The following is a 20974-nucleotide window of genomic DNA, read 5'->3' as shown; positions in this document are numbered from 1 at the left end:
AAAAAAAATTGTAATAAAAATTTTCAATGTACCAATTGTATTCTTAGAAAAATGATGCTTCTAAACCACTTAACTAATACACTCGGATGTTCGGGTCCTACTCATGTTGTCTCGAAAAGAGGATTTATTTATTATGTGACTTTTATGGACAAGTATTCTCGTTTCACTTGAAGTTTTTGAAACTTTCAAAATCTTTCATAACCTTGTTAAAAATTTCCTAGGGAAAGAATATATGTCAAATGATTTCAAAAATTATTTGAAAAATCACATCATTTTGCATCAAAGATCTTATGCAAATACATCTCAACAAAAATGGTTTGGCCGAAAGAAAACACAGGCATATAGTAGAAACCACTAGAACCTTGTTTATTTCTAAACATATTCCAAAATATTTTTAGGTTTAAGTTGCGCTTACTTCAGTATACCTTATAAACAAACTTTCTTCAACCAAACTTCAAAATATTTTTCCTTACTACCCCTGACTAAGGACCTTTGGATGTAAATGCTTTGTTCTTACAAATAAAAATAACAAACTTTCGCCAAGAGCCATTCCTTCTGTTTTTCTTGGTTATGGAGAAAGTCAAAAAAGAATTAGATGTTATGATTTTAAACATGATAAACTCTATATGTCAAGGAATGATACCTTTATAAAGCAAGAAAGTTACATTGATTCAAATGTGCTTATCAAAAAAAAATGTTGATTACTCTTTTCTTGAATTATTTCCTAAATGTAATGATGAAGTGTTAAACAACAATGATGTTGTTATTGATGATTCTCAAAACAATATCTAATGTGGTGAGTCTCATGACATTGATGATGGACCTTTAGTTATCCAGTATACAAGAAGAATGGGTGATAGACATCCAATGCCCTAGAAAAATATTCTAGCATAGGAAATCAAAAACCAAACACTCTTAGGAAATAAGAAAGAATACATAGGCCTCCATATAGATTTGCATCCTACGAAAATTTTACTCCTCAATATAGAGCTTGTCTAGCCAAGATATTTTCTTACTTTGGACACACCTCATACAACCAGGCCAAAAATTATCCTGAATGAACGACCGCTATGAATAATGAAATGCAGGCCTTAGAAAAATCCAAATCCTGGGATATTAAAATTCTTCTTCATGGAAAGAAGACAATAAGTTGTAAATGGGATTTTAAAATTAAAACCAAGAGTGATGGAACATTAGAGAGGCATAAGGCTAGATTAGTAGTCAAGGGTTATTCTTAGGAGTATAAAATAGATTATGATGAAACCTTTGCTCCAGTGGAAAGGATGATTTTTGTTAGAATTCTTACAGTTGTTGTTGTCATTAGATGTTGGCTTATTTATCAAATGGATGTCAAAAATGTTTTCCTCAATGGTGAATTGAATAAAGAGGTTTATATGGATCCACTACCTAGATATAAAGTTCATGTTGGAAAGGTGTTTTACTTAATGAAAGCCCTTCATAGTCTAAAACAAGCACCTAAAGCCTGGTATGATCGATTTAGTTCTGTTATGGTTAAATTAGGTTTTGCTTCCTATTATACTGACACTACTATGTTTATTAAGAAATCTGATGCAGGTATTGTTATCATTATTTTCTACGTTGATGACATGATCATCACTGAAGGAGACAAACAAGAAGTTAGTTTTATTAATTGAGTCAAATATGCAATGCTAGTGGGTGCATGAGAAATTTGACTTTTCTTAATACACCTATACTATGAAATTTGAATTTTCATAATATTTTTTGCTTATAATATGAAACTCGTGCAAAAATTAGATCGATCTTAGATTCACAAATTTATAAAGTTTTTAATTTGCAAACAAATAGAAAAAGAATCAAGGAGCTGCCATGACCCACTGCCATTGATAATATAGATATATTGGATAATTGGGTGCAAGAAGTGTGGAGCATTAAATGATGATGCTTATTGGAAACAACTAAAGATGATTTGCAAGTTGAACCTTAGTTGTCAAAAGCACCACCTAGGCACAGCCTAGGCGGGCTAGGAGCAAGACCACCACCTAGGCTTATGGGTCTAGACAGTAGGGTCTTGTTTTTTCACCTATGTTGTCTAGGTTGTCCCCGCCTAGGTTGTAGGGACATGGTTGTCATTTTTTTTCTCCTTCCTTTTTTCTTTTTCTTCTTCCCACCCCAAGAGCTTTATTTTTTGTTCTATCATTTTATTCTTCTTTTGCTTTTCTTTTTTTCTTCTTCCTCCTTTCACTCTTCCGCCTTCTCTTTTTCTTCCTCTTCTTCTTCTTTTTCTTTCTTTTTCCCCTTTTCTTTGTTTTCCTTATATTTCTTCTTCTTCTTCCTCCTCCTCTCCCACCTCCACTCCCATCTTTTTTTTTCTTCCTTTTTTCCTTTTTTCGTTTTTTTTTTTTTTGTGTGTGTGTGTTTACGTGTATGCATGTGTTTTTTACACACATAAAATATGTTTTTCAGTTTATATATATATATATATATATATGTGTGTGTGTGTGTGTGTGTGTGAGAGAGAGAGAGAGAGAGAGAGAGAACGGGGTTCATCTTGTCCCCTTTTCTTTACGTCATTGTTAAGACCTTCCAAATATCAAAGTTTTAGGTGTTTTATGCTTAATTTGAACCATTAGATGTGTTTATTAATACTTATTTATTGAGAAACAAGCTTTGTTTCAAATTGATTTGATGTAAAAATGTAAACATTCTATCATGAAATTTTAGTACAATATCAACTGATGATTTTTTTACCTCTTTAAAATACACATTTGAGCATAAAGATGCTTAATCAATTATATGTTCTCTATTCAACAACAATCATAAACACGTCTAACGGTTCAGATCGAGCATAATACATCTAAAAATTATGACTTTTGGAGGGTCCTAATAGTGAACTTAAAGAACAGAGTAATGCTTATCCAGGGTCTGAACTAGAGGGAAAGAATGACTTAGAAGAAGATTCTTTATTCTATCATCATTTTTGCAATGACTGCTAGGCGGTTGGACTTTTTCTTTTTCTTTGGCTATTGGATTGATGAATCATTAGATATCTTCAAAGTTCAGACTCAAAAAAATTGACTTCTTACTACGACTATTACAGTATTACTTGTTACATGTTAGTTATTATAACTTAACATGTTCTATTTGTCTGTCTTGGTTTATTTGATATTTTGTAGTTTTATTGCTTAGCTATGTTTTCCTTTTCTTCGTCTTTTATGTTTTTTTAATATTTAATTTTCTATTTTTAAATATTTTGGTAGCATATCTTCCAATATGACACCGTTTGTTATACACGTATCTTAGACCCTTCCTATACAATTCCCAATATGATTTTTATGACATTGAATATATTAAAACTTAAAACAAGATTTAGATTATAGGGATACTCTCGACAAGAGAATATCTCAAAATATTATCTAAAGACATTTAAAAAAATTGACTATATCAATAAAATCTTGAGAAATTACTGGTGATCTTTTACAGGAAATTAAAAAGTAATATCAACACAAAGCAAAAGATATAATCTTATCATGATTTCATCTATAAACATGCCAATTGACAAATTGAAAGATTCACTGAATTTATTACAATATTCTTTTTTTTGGATCAAAATTGCAACAAATTCCATTAACCAGATATATTTGTAACATGTACTGGAACATACTTTTGCTCATAACCAATGATTGAAAACATTTTAATTGCCATAAGAAATAAATGCCACTACATATTGTTCCATGAATATTTGTAAAGGGCAATAGTCTACTTACCGATTCAAGTAGTTGATTGACACTCAAAAGAGATGGTGCCTGCAAAGATGAATCCACATTGGATGCTCTTTGTCTTTCAAATGCTTCACAGTTTGTGTTATCATCCACTGCAACAGCTGAAGATACAATCTGCAGAAAACCTTATTTATGGTAAGTTTACATATTAGAAAACAAGAACTTTGAAAATTGTAGGCACTAATCACCTCATCAAGAGAATGGTACTCCTTTGTTTCAAAAGGAGAGCGATACATTGGAGTGTCCAGAAAGAGCTGTGCTCCCAATGGACAAATGTCATCATGTGAAAACTCTTCAAGCAACTGCTGCATTATAGAAGAAGACTCTGACTGCACAACAGATGCAGATAAAAACAACTTAGGCCTGCAAAATTTATGAATCATGAATGAATAAGCACATGTCCAGGAAATCCATTACATCTGATAATTTCCCCAAAGACTTCACAATTACAGAAGCCATGGATTCTTTGGTTTGGGTGTCTGATATTGCAATTACTGAAAGAGCTCTCAATGCAGAGACGTCATCTTCCTTGGACCCATAGCTCGGACCACTATAATTAGTAGAGGTCTGTAATTTGCCATCTTCAACTAAACGAAGAAATGGATCAGCCTGAAAAAAGCACAAAGAATTTAAAGGAATTTATTTTTGTTGAATTAACAAAAGAAAAAAGTGCAATTTTCTTGCTGAACATGCAGCGAGCAATTTAATTGCATAAGCATGAAAGCATAACAATGAAATAAAAAATATGAAAATCAAATATATCAAATAATAACAAGGTACAAAAATAAGATCACCCAAGATAAATGTCTTCACCGTTGTTTCTGTAAGGCAAGCCTTAACACAAGGTATGAGTGATAGGATATTATATGCCCTTGCTAGAAACACAATCATAGATGTGGCCAACGTAAACAGGGACCGCCTTCGACATGGTTGCAATGAACCTGAAAATGTCCTAAAGAGATCAACCACTAGCACAGGCAATTGGACATTAAATTTCTACGTCAAAATTAACATGCTTTTGAGAATGCAATAAAAAAGGCAGACATTTGTTCTCCTTGCAGGATATCAATAATTTTTTAAAAATATAAAAAGAAAATAGTAAACAAATATGTAAAAAACCAATTTCAGAAGAAAATAAAGTCATGCATAGAAAATAGGAAGCACATATTGAAAGCAATCAGAATCCATGTGCACTTAATAAATGAAGTAGTCCCACTACTGCAGCTACTCCATTGCCCAAAAACTACTACCTCATCCTAACATGTGCAAATGCTCAAAAACCTTCCTTCCTACTTAAAGTTTGGAAAATCAGAATTATTAAAGAAAAACCTAAGACCCTTAGATTGGACATGACAATTATGCTTGCAAGCCCAAAAAGCCTTCAAGCTATGTCACAGGGACTCGGCCAACTGGTTGCCGCACCCGCATCGACGTGACGCGATGCGGGTGCGCGTGCGGTCAACCTGACCCTGGGTGCGTTGACCGCACCCAGGGTCATTTATGTCCAACTTTTGGACTTTATATATATATATATATATATATATATATATATATATATATATATATATACATATATACATTATATTTTTGCCGCACCCCTGCACCCAAGTTTTTTTGAAAGTGCCGCACCCCCGCACCCTCACCTGCACCTATGTGACATAGCCTTCAAGATGGTTGACACAAGAGGATGCCATCCTATATCCTAATTAAATTGGTAAGGAAGAAGCTATTGGTCTTGGCACATCTCTCGACAAGAACGAGAAAAAGATAAAAAGCAATGTCTTGCTATATAGTACTCAGGAAACCTATTTCAGTTACTGCATGCATTTGATACTAGATTTTTTGTGCTATATTTCCACCAATTTTCTTCTTTTTCAAGCACAAAGGAGGAGAATCAGTACTGATAAGCCTGTCACTCATGAGGCAAGTGCTTTGATGGGATATAGTATGACAGTACCCACAAAGTTTGGCAATGGAATATCAAGCCATGCTCAATGCTGTTCCATAATCCAGGGCTCTTGGGAGAAGTATACAGGTATTGGTCCCAATCTTCTGCTTTTATGCAAGAAGTGACCATCCCCAAGATCCAAACCTATGCCTCAATTCTGACAGCCCGAGCACAATGTCAAGAATTAGTACAATAATGTCTTCTTTAATGCAGAAGATGTCATGCCCAACTAAGGTAAACTAGCATTATTAATAAGTGATATGCTCTTTAAATATCATAGAAAATTTCACATGAATACCTTCTTCAAGGGAAATGCTTCTCAATGAAAAAGCAAGCTGGAAGCTGCGAATGAGTGCTTCATGATTTGATGTCTGTAAGATGACATGAATTAGAAGATATGAATGTGAAAAAACTGCATTAAAATGAAATGTAAAATGAAAAACAAATTGTTTTTGGTAATAGCTCACTTTAACAATTACAACATCAGAATATACCCATAGGCCACAGGGTCATGGATCTCCAAGCTTCCAAAGATCCTGGGCCAGGGTAGGATCATTGAAACTAAAAGGAACCCTACCGCACTCTCTCTAGAAAGAGAGAGATCTCAATGTCCACAAACTGTAGTGATTTTAGTTCAAACATCAATCTCCCTAGCAAACTCATTGTGATGTATTAATTGCTGCCACCAAGGGCTTCTGTAAATTACAATAAGTAGATCACGTTTTTAGTAATGATAAGGTGCTCCGGGAGCACCTACTCCCACCTAATAGAAGCTTTAAATTGTCAAAAAAATTGAGCTTTTTTTTATCAAACCTTATAATTATGATCTACATGCATTTTCCAGTCGAAAACAAGTTTTAGATCATGTGATTATGGCATTCATGTAGGTTTTTTTAGATCTTAAAAAATCAATGGTTCATAATGTACCAAAATTTTATGACTTTAAAAATCCTATTCTTATGGCTAGAAAAACATGATTCAAAGCATGATTCCTAGCAAATAAACTATGCTGAATACATCTATAAGGTTTGATTGAGAAGATGCAACCTACACCTATGATTTCTAGTAGGTGGGTGTAGGTGCTCCCGGAGGACCATAGCATTGTTCATATCAGAGTTACCGGAAACGCCTACGGAATAGGGGAAGCGCGCTTCCCCGGGACGCGCTTCGGAAGCGCGTCCCGTGGCGCTTCCAAAACGCAAGGGGAAGTGCAGGTTCAATTGAGGAAGCGCGTACCCCTTTAAAGGGGGACGTGTACCCCTTTAATGGGGGATGTGTACCCCTTATAAGGGGGACGCGTGCCCCTTTAAAGGGGGACGCTATTGTGGAAAGGACGAATTTGCCCTTAAAAAATTTTTACACATGAATCTGTTTTTTACTAAGGATAAAATGGGTATTTTACAAAACCCGTGAAAAAACAAAACCGAAAGGGGCTTAGGGTTTTGTTTTTTCACGTATCATCTCTCTCTCTCTCTCTCTCTCTCTCTCTCTCTCTCTCTCTCTCTCTCTCTCTCTCTCGAATCTGTTTCGCCTCTTGACTTTTTTTTATGAGTTCTGGATCCGCTGGGTCCTCGGTGAAAAGGGGACGGCAAGAAGCAAGGGTTGGGTTGGAGGGCTCGACCAGTCCCAACACGAAGCAAGGGCACATTGGGCGCAGGGTGACCTCCGGCCACAAAGATGCAAAGGGAGAGGTGAAGAGTTGATGGCGGTTGGGTTGTGTCAGCTACGAGCTAGGGAGAGGAGGACCTCTGACCACCTGTCGCACGACAAGTGGCGGTGATGGGCATGGGGGGTGGCTCGACAGAGACACACAAAGAGAGAGAAGGTTGGGGGAGGAGGCTCCAACAGGGAGCACCACCGGTGGGTTGGGGCTCGCTGGAGGTAGAGATGGTGGTGTGTGAGGCGTGCACGCCGAGGGGGGTGAACCAAGAGGGTGAGAAAGTGAGAAGAGAGGGAGAAGAAGAAAGCAGAGAGAGAGGGTAAAAAAAAATACAAGAGAGTGGGGGCTATAGATGGTAGTGGGTGCCTTATTGTATGGGTTTGATCCAACCAACTGAGATTGGGTATAAATAGGGGTTAGAGTGGTTTGGGGTTGGATCCTTATGGGTCCAACCCAAACCAAGTAGGTGAGAGGATGGTTTGGTGGAGGCTTTTGGTTTGGGTTGGATTCTTATGGATCCAACCCAAACTAGGTATTTAAGAGGCATAGTGGGTTGGGTTGGGTTGGGTCCAAATGATGTTTATTTTTTTGTTTTAGTAATTGGTAAATTATGAGAGTAATGATTTCATTGATTTGTATTCTTCACTCTCCATCCTTTGTTGTTAATAATAGTTTGTTTTTTGTTTTAGGCCAATTCCATAGGGTGAAGCATAATTCTTTTGACTCTTGAAATTTCAGAAGTTGAATTATTTTTGTATTACATAGAGTTATTCACTCTAAATGATGACCACTACTTAGTTTTTTAGTGTGTCTAGATTTCTAGATTAGCAAAAATGTATTTGTTAAGCCATCTGAGTTTTCACTTTCTGTGTTTAGAATAAAAAATGACTTCAAATTTATTACTACAAGTATTAGGCCGAAGGTAACTTGTCCATGGGTAGTAAGAACTGGTACTTGATGTGCTGCATAATCGAGCTCTTTTGTTATCTACATTTTTTTTTATTGTCATCCATTTGTCCTTGTGAACTTGTCTCAGTATAAAAACAACCATATATGTTTTAATGGTCTTAATCTATTGAGACTTGAGAGTTGAGAATCCGAAATGCATATTTTTGTCTCAGATTACATTTACCTCAGCCAATTCCCATTCAGTGTCAATCTAAATTTTGTCTTTCTTCATTGTGATGTTGTCTTTGTTTAACAATTTTTCATAAATGCAATCTTTTGAAAGAACTTTCTTTCTTTTTCTCTTTTTCTCTTTTTATTTTTGTCTGCTTCATCATAGTATATTATAGATAGAACTTTCATCTTTGTGAGTGATGCTTATTTAAAATTTTAAAGTGTTTTAGGTTGATTCATATACTTTTATGATGCAGGTATATTTGCTTCATTAATGACCATCAGAAGCTATGATCACGACAATTATAATGACGATGATGATTCTTTGTACAATTTGGACTTGGAGCATGAATCGTCTAGTAGTGTTGGGAATGACAATGCAAGAAAGGGCAAGGGGTCTTCTGATTGTCCACAGTTTGAGGACAAAAAAGAAAATTGTTTTGACAAGGAAGATAAAGAAGAATATGACTTGGATGACTATTATTCTAAAGATGACCAAAATGATGAACCACCTAGCATGCATAAAATAATTGTCCTATGGCATCATGTATTGAAAGAAAAGAAGAGTGGGCAAGGAAAGCAAGGTGGAACCCAGGTTTTTAAAAAATATTTATCATGGGTCATATACTCAAGTTTTTGCACATCTCATGGGATCTCCAAAGGGACAAAGTGTTGGGATTGCCTTTTGTCCTGTAGCAAAAAATGCAGAATTGGCAAAGAGGCAAGTTCGCCGAGTGGAGGTTTCATCAAGTGCATTTGAGTTGAGGATATCAAGAATTGATAATCCGAAGAAGCCTATTAGTATGACTACATCATCTAGTAGAAGCCGAAAAACAGTTGATATTCGTGATACCTTTAAAAAGGTAGAAAGAGATGATGTAGATCACAAAATTAACAGATTTTTGTATGCAAATGGCATACCTTTCAATGTGCTTCGATCACCATATTGGGAAGAGATGATAACTGCAGTTAGTAAAGTGCCTGAATATAAACCCCCATCATATGAAAAAGCGTGAACAACGTTGCTTGACAGTGAGAAAGAGTGTGTTCACAGGGAGTTAATGAATTTCGAGAAAAGTTTGAAGAGTTTGGAGTTTCCATTGTCTCAGACGGTTGGACAAATATCAAGAACAAACACTTGATAAATATACTTGCATCAAACTGTTTTGGCTCGATGTTCTTATATGCAACAATCAGCTGCAAACATTGCCAAGTTTTTGAAGACGGGATTTAAACTTGTGGGGTCTTCTAATGTAGTACAAGTGATTACAGACAATGCAACAAATTGCATGTTAGCAGATGAAGAATTAAAACAAACGTATAAGTATATTTTTTGGTCACCTTGTGTTGTGCACACACTTAATTTGATCTTTAAGGATTTGGCACATGAGTTCATTGGTTGAGAGAAACATATTTGCAAGAGTAAAGAAATTGTGCAGTATATCACAAATCATTCAAAAGCACTAGCAATCTTTAGAAGCAATGAAAAATTAGAGCTAATAAAGATTGCAAAAATAAGGTTTGCTTCACATTATACTACTTTGAAGCGCTTGCTTGATGTGAGGGAGAGCTTGAGGCTCACAGTAATTTCAGATAGATTGAGCGAATGAAAGCAGTCATGGATAAAACTATGAAAAAAAGAGCGGTTAACGTTTAGCATTATTGATTACAAAATCCATATATAAGATGATTAAATTTTGTGATCAGGAAGGCCCTATAATTGGTGAAGTGTATGAAGGCATGGACAATATGTTGGGAGAAATCAAAGACAATCTAAAAGGACAACCAGATTTGTATGAAAAGATTCATCAGATTGTCTCAAATAGATGGGATAGAATAAATGTACCTCTCCATATTCTAGCTCACATGCTTACTCCACAATATTATGAGTCAGAGTATCTCAAGATCCCAGTAGCAGGAGGGGTCAAACGAGTTTATCCTGGTAAAATTTTTATTCTATCTATTTAATAAAGTTTAAAGTTTAATTATTTCATTATTTCATTTGCATTTTCTTGTTATAGTTATTAAACATTTTTTTTGCAGAAAAGGATAATGATATCTTAGACGGTGCAATACTCGCGCTTGAATTCATATCTGCTGGAAATGAAGAGTTATCTACACTTTATAGGTCACAACTTATGACTTTTGCATCAAAAAGCGAAAGATTTAGCTGAAATGCAGCAATAATAGATGCATTGAATCCTATAATGTCGGTGCTTAATTGGTGGCATTTTTATGATGGTGATACACCTGAGTTGAGAGCATTAGCCATTAAGATTATATCTCAACCTATTAGCACATCTTTTGCAGAATGAGTGTGGAGCACCTATAATTATATTCACAATGTTAAAAGAAATAGGCTCAATGAAGATCGTGTTGATACCTTGGTGTATATTCATTCCAATCTTCGATTGATTGACAGGTATAATTAAACTGTATTGTACTTTTGTTTTGATATTTTTTTCTTTTTTTTTCTATCATTGATTGTTTATTAGCATTTATATTTTATATTCTTGTTATAAAAATGTGCAACAATCGCTACAAAGAATGACCTAGTCAAAAATGGGATATCAATCCAGAACTTCTTATTGTAGAAGAAAATACGTTGAGATTAGAGGACATGCGTTGGAGAGATTTGGATGATAGTGCACAACAATCAAACACTATTTCCAAACCCAAAGATAAACAAACAAGAGCTCCATTACCTCCAATAATCATACATACAAATAAAGTTGAAGAATATACAAATCAATCCAACAGAGCTAGTAGAACTGCAGATATACAAGAACGACCATCAATTACTCAAGGCCGGATTGATCGTTTCTTTAGCAGGAGACCTAAGAAGGTATGTTGATCTTGTGTTTTTTATTTTTACTTTTTTCTATATATGTATTTTTTATATTTTAAATTAAGGTTTTTGAACATTTTCATTTTTTAACATATTCATTATAGGAAATAAAGGAATGAGCAGAAAGCATGGTCGTGGAGAACAAGAAGCACGTGATGATACAGAAAGTTCTAGATCTATTGCTGACTTAAAGGGAAAAAAGATGACAGATTAATGAACTATTGAATTTTTAATCATTCTTTTGATGATATAGTTGTAATCCAACTTAGAAACTTTTATGTTACTTTTTTTGTCATGGTCTTGTAATATTTTGTTGGTTTGATATGTACTTTTATTTTGAACCTTGCATGATGAAATGAAGTAGTGGATTATGTTAATTTTAAGTTTATAGTTTAGAACTTTATAGCTTATAATTTACAATTTAGATCTTTATAGCTTAAAATTTTAACCATATCTCCATGTAATCTTTGAGTTTATTGATTTCTCATTTTCTATGTTGCAGAGATCACAAGATTTACAACAAATCACAACATAAAATAACAAGTCATTTGATTTTTTCGTTGAAAAATTTATGCTTTTTAATCAAATTTATTTATTTTCTTAATGCATTATTTAGTGCTTGCATGCATTTGTTAAATGGTTGCAACAAAAATGTGAATTATGATCTTCTCTTGATGTATTATTTTTTAAATGTTTGACAGTTGCAATATGATGCATTTGTTAGATAATTGCAACTTATATTATTTATTGTCTTAGATACATGTTTTATTTTTTCAATAATAACATAAATCTTATTTTTGATAAAATAAAAATATATAATTACATTTTTGCTTCCCTTTCGATTCTTATTCGCTTCCTTTTCGCTTCTCACTTGAATCCTATGTCGCTTCTTTTTTCGCTTCTCACTCGAATCCTATATCGCTTCTTTTTTTGCTTCCTAGGTCGCTTTCGAGACGCTTCCTGATTCGCTCCTAAGTCGTTCCGCGCTTCCCACTTCCTAAAATTTTAGAAGTGCCTCGCTTCCCGCTTCCCGTATCGCTTCCCGCTTCCTCAACTCGCAACTCTGGTTCATATATATATCATTGTCACAAGTATTGGTGATATTTTGAAATATGACACAATTAAATCAGTAAAAATATCATAATATTTTTAAAATATAGGAATTTGAAAATATTATGATAATATCACACTGACATTCAGATATTACTATGACATTTTCAGTTTTTTTACTTTTTTATTCCTTTTATATATTTTAAACTTATTTTTCTTCTTTCATTTGTCTCTTTTATATGTTAAAAACTTTTATATTGCTTATTTTCATTGTTGCAAAGTGTACTTATCTAAAACTATCTTTCCTTATTCATTGTGTTTTTTCTTTTCATTTTTACAAACTTTTAACTATTCAGGTTTTCCTAAAGATTTATCCAGAGAAAATATCCTGAGATTTTGCCTTGCCGAGATATAGCCAAGACAGACATACAATGATCACATACATATACAATATATATGTGTGTGTGTAGAGAGAGAAAAAGCATGTATCCCTTTTTATCCTATTTCTGGAAAAAAGCAGTGCTGAATTCTTCCCGTTAGGTATTATTGTCTCATTTCTCTTTCTCATACATTTTTATTTCATTTTTGTTTTCCATTTATACTAAAAACCATTGTTTCACAAAAACAGAAAATCAAATAGTTCAAAATTTGACTTAATGCACCACAATGCAAAATATGAGAACTTGTAATTTTTCCTATATTTTACGGAGCCTAGTCAGTAGTCACCTACCTTTTTTTATTTGGACCCTCCATTAGGATTAAAGGTTTGGTTTATGTATGTGTGTATGTGTTCATGTGAGTGTTACTAGGACATCCTACCAGTTAACCATGTTCATATCTAGCACTTGGCAACATCAACATCAAAAGAACAGTTTTAGAGACTGAAAAGCTTACTAGACATTAAGGTTTCATGTCTTCCTTTTAGGCTTTTTGTTTGGGATTAAAACCGTTTTTTATGGTTTATTTTATTAATTCTGCCTAACATCATGATGATATTGTATGAAGACAATGCCTTTGTGCATTCTTTTAGTTTCAAATTGAAAGAGAAATAGGGTGTGGCCAAGCAGAGAGGCAACAGATTTTGGTCCTCGAAGGTTCGAAATCTTCGTCCTACATCAGTTCTACGAGTACAAAAGTATTGTGTTTGTGCCAGTCACCAAATAAATATTTTCAATTTACTACATTTTTTAATAGCTTTTTTAGAAACAAAAAGGCAAAGTATCATGACAACTAAAACTATCATTAAAATATATTTATTAACAACACTAAATTTTCTTATACAGAATTTTCATTCATATAAAACAACCTTGGATTCACAAGTTAGAGCAAATCAATTTTTGTTCATACAAAAAACCTCGGGATCACAAATTAAGAAAAGAAAACCAAGGTAACCGCCATTTCCTACTTAAGGAATCTTTACAATTTATCATGTTGATGAACCATTTTCCATCCTCAGTAATCTACAATGTCCATATATATATATATATATATATATATATATATATATATATATATATATATATATATATCATTAAATTAGAGCAAATAAATTACTATCCATCTTAGAACTTGCAACCCAGTCCAGATTAAGGTGTTCCCAATCTAACTGGAGAATCAGCATTTTCAGCCAGTCCCACCAATGTCCAAATGAATCTCCTAGTTTTAGGATGTTTAAATACTTCCATGAAACTAAGGTAGATCAAGTTTTACATGAAGGTAAAAAAAAGAGAATCACGATAATATAGCATTTTAAATTTTCAGCATTTAGAGATGTCATATCAATCATAGTAACTGTATAACTTTTTCCCCAAAGAGTACCAATCCTCATATTCCATTAATTAGAAGAAAAACAAGAAGTGATAAAGTACTAGCACTAGGAGGAAGGAATGCAACCGTGTCCCACCTGTGCTCGAGAAAACAATAAAGCCAAGCTGTAAGTATGAGCAATTGCTTCAAAATTTTCTGGACTATTTTCAGGGGAGGTTGATTGAGCCCAGATGGATGAAAACAGGAGTGAGATTTGATGACTGCTTAGACGAAGTGAAATGATGTCCTAAAATTTCAATAAATAAGAAAGTAGTCAGACTGATATGTGATTTTGAACAATTGTCATTGGTCAGGCACAACACTTGGATGAGGATTAATGAGTCAGTACCAGCTCCTTGTAATCGCTCACACTTTTTCTGTCCATAGCAGATGGTGGTGGGGAAACTCTCAAGCTAAAAACTCGACGGGATGATTTCCATGAATAAAATTTTGCATCATAGTCACCTCTTTGTGGTCCATCCATTACAGAACCCTCCGAACGGACACCTTCCCTTAAAGAAGACTTTTCTTTCCTTAGCTTCTCAAAAAGAACAGCAGAAGAAGAAAAAACTGAAACAGTTCTAGAGAGTGCCCTCTGAAGATCTGGTAAGCCGGAAGGCACTGCATGAGGTCGAGGATGAACAGAAGATGGAACAAGAACAACAGAAAAGATACGGTGAGCACCCACACGTGTTTCATGATCTGGGTGAACCATTGCTAAGAGCAATTGATGAAATAAAGCTTCAGGAAAATCCTGTTCAACCAGAAAATTGTCAGGTGCAACTTAAATGTTTACCAAGTGAAGAATAAGAATTTTGGGATTAGCAATTCCAATTAAAACCTGCTGGCAAAAGAAAAAAGGAGCTAACATGCCTTGTTATGAAGTGACAAAGTTGGTCTGGATGCCACTATCTGCGCCATGCGATAAACAGAAGAAATTGCTGTTCTAGCAACAGCTGCTGTAGTTGAGATATTCTCCAGCATCACAGCCATTTTCTCCAACAACGGCCCTGCATCACCAACCTGTGAACCATAAATGTCGTCATTTTCTTGGGAACATGAGGAAAGGCATCCAAATAGAAGCATGGTTACTAATTTTATATCAAATTAAAGTACTCAAAGCTATTTGAAACTATGAAATTAAATATATGCATGAGATAGAAACAGAAATATCTCCTTGAAGGAACCCTAAAAACAGATAACAGTTTGATATGCACAAACCTAAGTTATCATATGAAGCTTCAAAATATGAGTCACAATTAGATAAAGTGATAAACACGTCATTACCTTATCAGACAGCTTTGTAAGGCATTCCTCAATTGATGACCGGAATTCCTTGTTCCACTTAATTATATCATCTACAAGATTTTCAGCCTCAGCAGACGAATGTGTGGCTTTCTGCCAATGTCTCATCAGATCACTTACTGCACCAATTATAGCTACAGAAGGCTGAACCTTTGCATTCTGAGCAAGGCATACTGTAACTTGTACAATATTGACCTGCATGCTGGGTTGCTTCAAGACAGTCTTGTGATCAAGATGCTTGATTAAGATAGACAACAACAAGTGTGTATTTTGCCCTGTAAATTTAAAAGATGGTCAGCACAAAATACAAACATCCCTCACTTACAGATGTGGCAAACAGCAACAACATAACAAATGAAATAGTTAGGATTACCAGATTTTTCCATGAAGAACTGCATATCCAACAAAACAGAAATTGCAAAACCATGCTGAGGGGACCAGTGATTTCCACTATCAAAGTAACGAAACAAAGATTCAAGGACACGTCTTGTAGTAATCTCCTCTTTAGTTAGCCTAGCCATATTATGCATGCAAACCCTGGACCAAATTTTAGGATCCTTGGCTTCCTCACTGGTAAAATGAAGCAACAAAATGAGAAGAGCATGCCATCTCACAACTGCAAAATGCACAAGATATAATCTACTCACGCAGTGAGGTTCACTTCGCCTTTGTCATTAATGATTGTATTCCAAGAAGGAACCCTCATGACGGCATCTGTTGAAGGAAAAACATGACCTTCAACTTTAAGCACTTCTTGCACCCATCGGTTATTGGAGCTTTGGTTGTCTTGATTGAGATTCTCACTCTTTGTTTTTGGACCTTCATAATTTTCCAAAGCTACTGAAACGACCTGTTAAGCATCGAACAGTAGATAGTTGGTAAATTTTAATGATTGTGACATAATAAAATGCCGACAAGGTATACAAAAAATAGGAATTGCAAGAAAGCAGGGTAATTTGTGGAAATGAAATGAAAACCAGAAGAAATTAAACTCCTTACCTCATCAAACTCCGAACAGATGTGAGAGTGGTCTCCCATGAACCAAATCTGAACATAGGAAAGAAGAAGCGGTGTCAATACTCTTTTGACGTGCCATGAATGAGGCAATCAATATTCTCAACAATTAAGAAGATCACACATCAGCACAACTAAAGGAGAGATGGCACACAACGTGATCATCCCAACCAGTACATGGTGCAAACTCTTGTAAAGAAAACCATCAAACAGATGGTTATACCCAAAGGACCAAAACTGTAATCTTTTTAGCCACAAAAAAGGGCAACCTTAAAACCAAAAGAATGTAACCGAGTTACATAAGATAGCGCATCAAAAGGTGTTATTAAAAAACATCTTTCAAAACTTGAGCATTAAAAAAAAAGGGCATACTGAACTTTCCTTATTGTTCCATTAAAAGATCAAAGAAACCAAACATGAAAAGGTAAGTCTAGAAACAGAGCACTTAATCCTAATTTGAAAGGATACAATAGATAAGACGTATTACATCAAACAATAGACATTAAATTACAATGAAATTTTGTCTATCAAATTTCGCTATAAAAAAAGTCATTTCAAAAGAGGAAAAAAAATGAAAGTTTCCAAACTTTTTGACAGTTTGAAGCTTCTCCAAGATTTCAAGTTTTCTGCTCCAGCAAGAAAAAGATTCATATTTTGACACTTGGAGAAGTTGTAGACCCATCTTAATTTCTAATTTTCTAGCCAAGGTAGCACTTCCATTGGTGGAGATGAGTTGTCCCTCCTGAGTGATGCAACTCTCACTGACATCTGACTTAAAGGTTTAGAACTAAATTTTGAAGGAGTTAGAGGTGAAAAGGAAGGGATAGAGAAGGAAATGTGTGTGCGTGCACACATGAGAGAGAGAGAGAGAGACAGAGACAGAGACAGAGAGAGAGGGAGAGTCAGTCCATCCCTTCCTTGCTTGTAGTATATTACACGAAGCAAAAAAACTTATAGACAAAAATACCCCAGAAAAAATACAAGTAATAACAGGAATATAGAGTGTAGACATAAAGATCAAATTGCCCCCTAGAGAAATATTAAAGACTAATATAACTGCACTCGCTTTTCAACACTGACATCTGTCATATTGTGTTAAAAAGGCATAGTGTGTATGTCTGTGCATGCACTGTGTGTAGAACACAATGAATGCTGATCCATAGATGTGATAAAAAAATTTACCATTGATGCAAGGGCTTGCAACCCTGCTGAACGCAGAAGCATTGACCTTTCATCGTCCCCCATTTCCTGGGCTAGCTGACAAAGCTTTGGTACAAGACTTTCTATGTTGAACATGTACGTGCTGTCAACCTGGCAATATAGCAGGAATTAGAAATTTACTGGAATAAAAAAAAAGGAATTAGGACCAGCCAATGAAAAGAGTACAAATATTCTGAATACAAACAGATTCTATTAAAGAAAGTGGTACCTGATTAGCAACAAAATCAGCAAGAGTTTGGCATCCTAATATCTGCATCTCATCTTGCCGTGCTTGATCCAAAAGAGTGTGTATGATATTCAACAAGCTGCTTGCAAAAAGTGGCCTGCAGATGTATGCCAAGAAATAATACTTGGTTCAAGGTAGGCTAAAATAGTGCATTGAGAAACATGAATATTCCAAAGTGGGTCCTCCCCAATAGCAACAGGAATTTATATGACAGACTTATCCAAGTTAGCTGGCAATAGACCATATGGCTAACATTTTAAACAGAATAAACATGCAGTTGATTAAATAGAATTAACAACTGGTGATCTGATTACCAAATAATTTGTATAAAAATGCAAAGCAAGTTAAAAATAGATTATAAACATGAACTTTAGAAAATAGAAGACTTGTTCTGACCATGGCAATGAATTCAGTGGTTCTACCAATGACAGTGACATGTGAAGTAGGTATGGATGAGAGTAGCATCAGGAGTTATATGAAATGAAGAATACTCATCCAATAGTCAAAGCCAACCTCAAAAACAGTGCAATCAATAATCCACCAATACTTAACAAACCACTAATGGAAGTGTGACACAAAAAGGGGAAGACAAAGATTAAAGCACACCAAACTCTCAAAGAACAAAATAACATGACCATCCTTATCTAAAAACCTTTTCAAAATCAAAAGATAGAAATAACACATGCCATTAAATGATATTAAAACCACTCAATTTCTACACTAGGATCAAATTAATTCATAATATAGTCATAAAATATGTCAAAATAGCATCAAAATCAAGTTTCTAAAATCTATGAACTAATAGGCCTTCGTAACTAGCTCATTAACTATCAAAATGGAATGATTTTGTCCAAAGATTTATGAAGTTACTAGAGTGAAAACATAAGCTTGCCAACAAAGCAAACCTATGAATCAGAAGGCCCAATCAAGGTTCAGCACAAGTTCATCCCCTTGAAATGCTACAAATGTACTGAAATCTTATTGTACCTTTTGCAAAAGTTATGACTTATGGATGCAACCATAAATCTTTTCAATCCTCTTTTCTTTTTTCTTTTGGGAGTCAAAGTCTGGAAGATAATATAGACGGTTATGATTTTGAAGCACCACAAATTTTAAGGGGGAATGTTGGGGTCTCCTAGTATTGGTGAAGACCAGTTCAATGGAAACACGTAAAAATGCAAGGTGGTTACCATAGTCACCTGTATCGTTCAAGGTAATATCTCGGCGAGAGTATTTCTCAGAGAGATTTACAAAAGTTGAAAAATCTCAGGAAAATCTCAGGAAGATCTCAAGAGTTTTAAAAATACAAAAAATAATAAGAAATATAAGAAAATAATAGTTAGTTCTTGGAAAAATATAAGGAATATAACTTTGAAAAGCTTTTAAAATACAAAAAAAAACAAAAAATTTAAAAATTAGGCTGAAAATCTATAAAATAAATTTTATTTCAAAAATATCGCTATAACATCACAAATTTTTTATTCATGGTGATATTTTACCTTTAATATTGGCTGACCTGGATTTGCCAATAACATCAAGATATTTTCAAAATATCAGCGATATTGGTGACAGTAGTTGTTATGTTGATATCTCTTATTTCATACATAAGTGTCATGGAATTTGGTTCTTTCAGTTTCTGCATAGAAATACTGAATCCTCACTCAAAAGCTCACCCAAAATTACACTTCCAGCTACTTTAGTTGCAACAAACAAGCATCTAAGTATTAATCATACTAGAAATTCATATGCAAAGTCCTCTATCTTTTTCAAAAAAAAAACTTGAACATTTACCAATTTACATCCAGAACTGAAGAGAAATGTAAATTCAAGATTAACATCAGAAAATCATTTGCACAAATTTGGTAAAGAAAAAACAGATATGTTTTAGATCTAAAGCTGTAAAAAGTAGCTTGATTCTATTGATTACACATAAGAGAAAGGCTAAGCAAGTCCATCCGTACAGAAGTAATTAAATGACCAACTATGATAAGATATAGCAATGCTATTGATGAGCTACAAAATGTAAATAAGATCAACTTTTGGCAATATACATGCTTTCTCAAAGAAAACACAGGTAATAGCTAATATAAGGAATCACAAGTGAAACAAGTGGCCAAACAGCACAAGAATCAGGCATTACATCTGCCCCTTGCATGAAACTATCAGCTTCCTGTAAATAGACAGGACGACTTTTGCATATCCAAAATGCTCACTTCGCAATTCCTTGTAACATCTTTGCTCAAGATAATCTGTGATCTGCTCCGTAGAAAGATTACAATATAAAAAGTGTTAAAAAATATACAAGTATCATATCTGAAACTGTAGAAATCAATAAACAGCAACAAAATCCAAAAATATATTGCAGTTGAAATCCCTGTAAAGAAATATGTATAATTCATGAAACAACCAAATGCAGTAAAGAAAACATGCTCTATGTTACATTTTCCACCAATAATATCTCAGCTATTTTTTCCAGGCTTACTCCCAGTTTCACCTCTTTTATCATAAACTGATGGCTTCTTTGTTTATATATTTCTTCAACAATATTTAACAAGTGTCATGTACCAATTAATGGGAACTGCATCTGCATAAGATATTTCAAATTGTAGAAAATATCCCCCTGATTTTTAGCATATTCTCAGTTTCCAGTAAAACACACAGATGCTTATGAACAGACATCTAGACGAGTCAGTTCAGTGGACTAGGCATTCAACATGGGATGATGGACCAGAATTTGGCCCATTTTCTGGATTATAGCCAAACTAACTGTGCCAAGGCCCAGCTAAATAGTTACTAAAACATTCTAGGATTAGCCTCAACAGTGCTAAAAGAATGCATTTTATCATATTATACGATTTATCATTGTATTGGACCTCAACTATACAATATTTAGGTAAGAATCATATTTAAACTGAGCATAGAATTTTTTTCCCGCTAAGGCTACCTTAATCAGCCCCTAAAAAGCTACTTTTTGTACAAGATCTTTCATAACCAACCTTTGTGCCTCATCCATCCT

At 34.4% G+C, this 20974-nt stretch overlaps 1 protein-coding gene across 1 annotated transcript in view; it reads right to left on the bottom strand.

Annotated features, from left to right (window-relative positions):
- LOC149828024 (protein SEMI-ROLLED LEAF 2-like) overlaps positions 1–20974 on the bottom strand; it is a 46782-nt gene that overhangs the window by 16876 nt on the left and 8932 nt on the right. Inside the window, exons 4-18 of the mRNA XM_090018321.1 lie at positions 20099–20214; positions 17941–18055; positions 17694–17822; positions 16497–16544; positions 16145–16347; positions 15871–16067; positions 15480–15772; positions 15066–15215; positions 14542–14946; positions 14290–14439; positions 6008–6080; positions 4575–4702; positions 4179–4370; positions 3950–4090; positions 3747–3875 (exon numbers count right to left, since the gene is read on the bottom strand). Coding sequence (XP_089874447.1) covers positions 3747–3875; positions 3950–4090; positions 4179–4370; positions 4575–4702; positions 6008–6080; positions 14290–14439; positions 14542–14946; positions 15066–15215; positions 15480–15772; positions 15871–16067; positions 16145–16347; positions 16497–16544; positions 17694–17822; positions 17941–18055; positions 20099–20214 — 2469 coding nt within the window. The remainder of the gene's footprint in view (positions 1–3746; positions 3876–3949; positions 4091–4178; positions 4371–4574; positions 4703–6007; positions 6081–14289; positions 14440–14541; positions 14947–15065; positions 15216–15479; positions 15773–15870; positions 16068–16144; positions 16348–16496; positions 16545–17693; positions 17823–17940; positions 18056–20098; positions 20215–20974) is intronic.

This window comes from Nuphar pumila, chromosome 10 (assembly GCF_984573655.1).
Source record: "Nuphar pumila chromosome 10, dmNupPumi1.hap1.1, whole genome shotgun sequence".
NCBI classification, from domain to species: Eukaryota; Viridiplantae; Streptophyta; class Magnoliopsida; order Nymphaeales; family Nymphaeaceae; genus Nuphar; species Nuphar pumila.
This window is presented reverse-complemented; position numbering and strand designations above follow the sequence as displayed.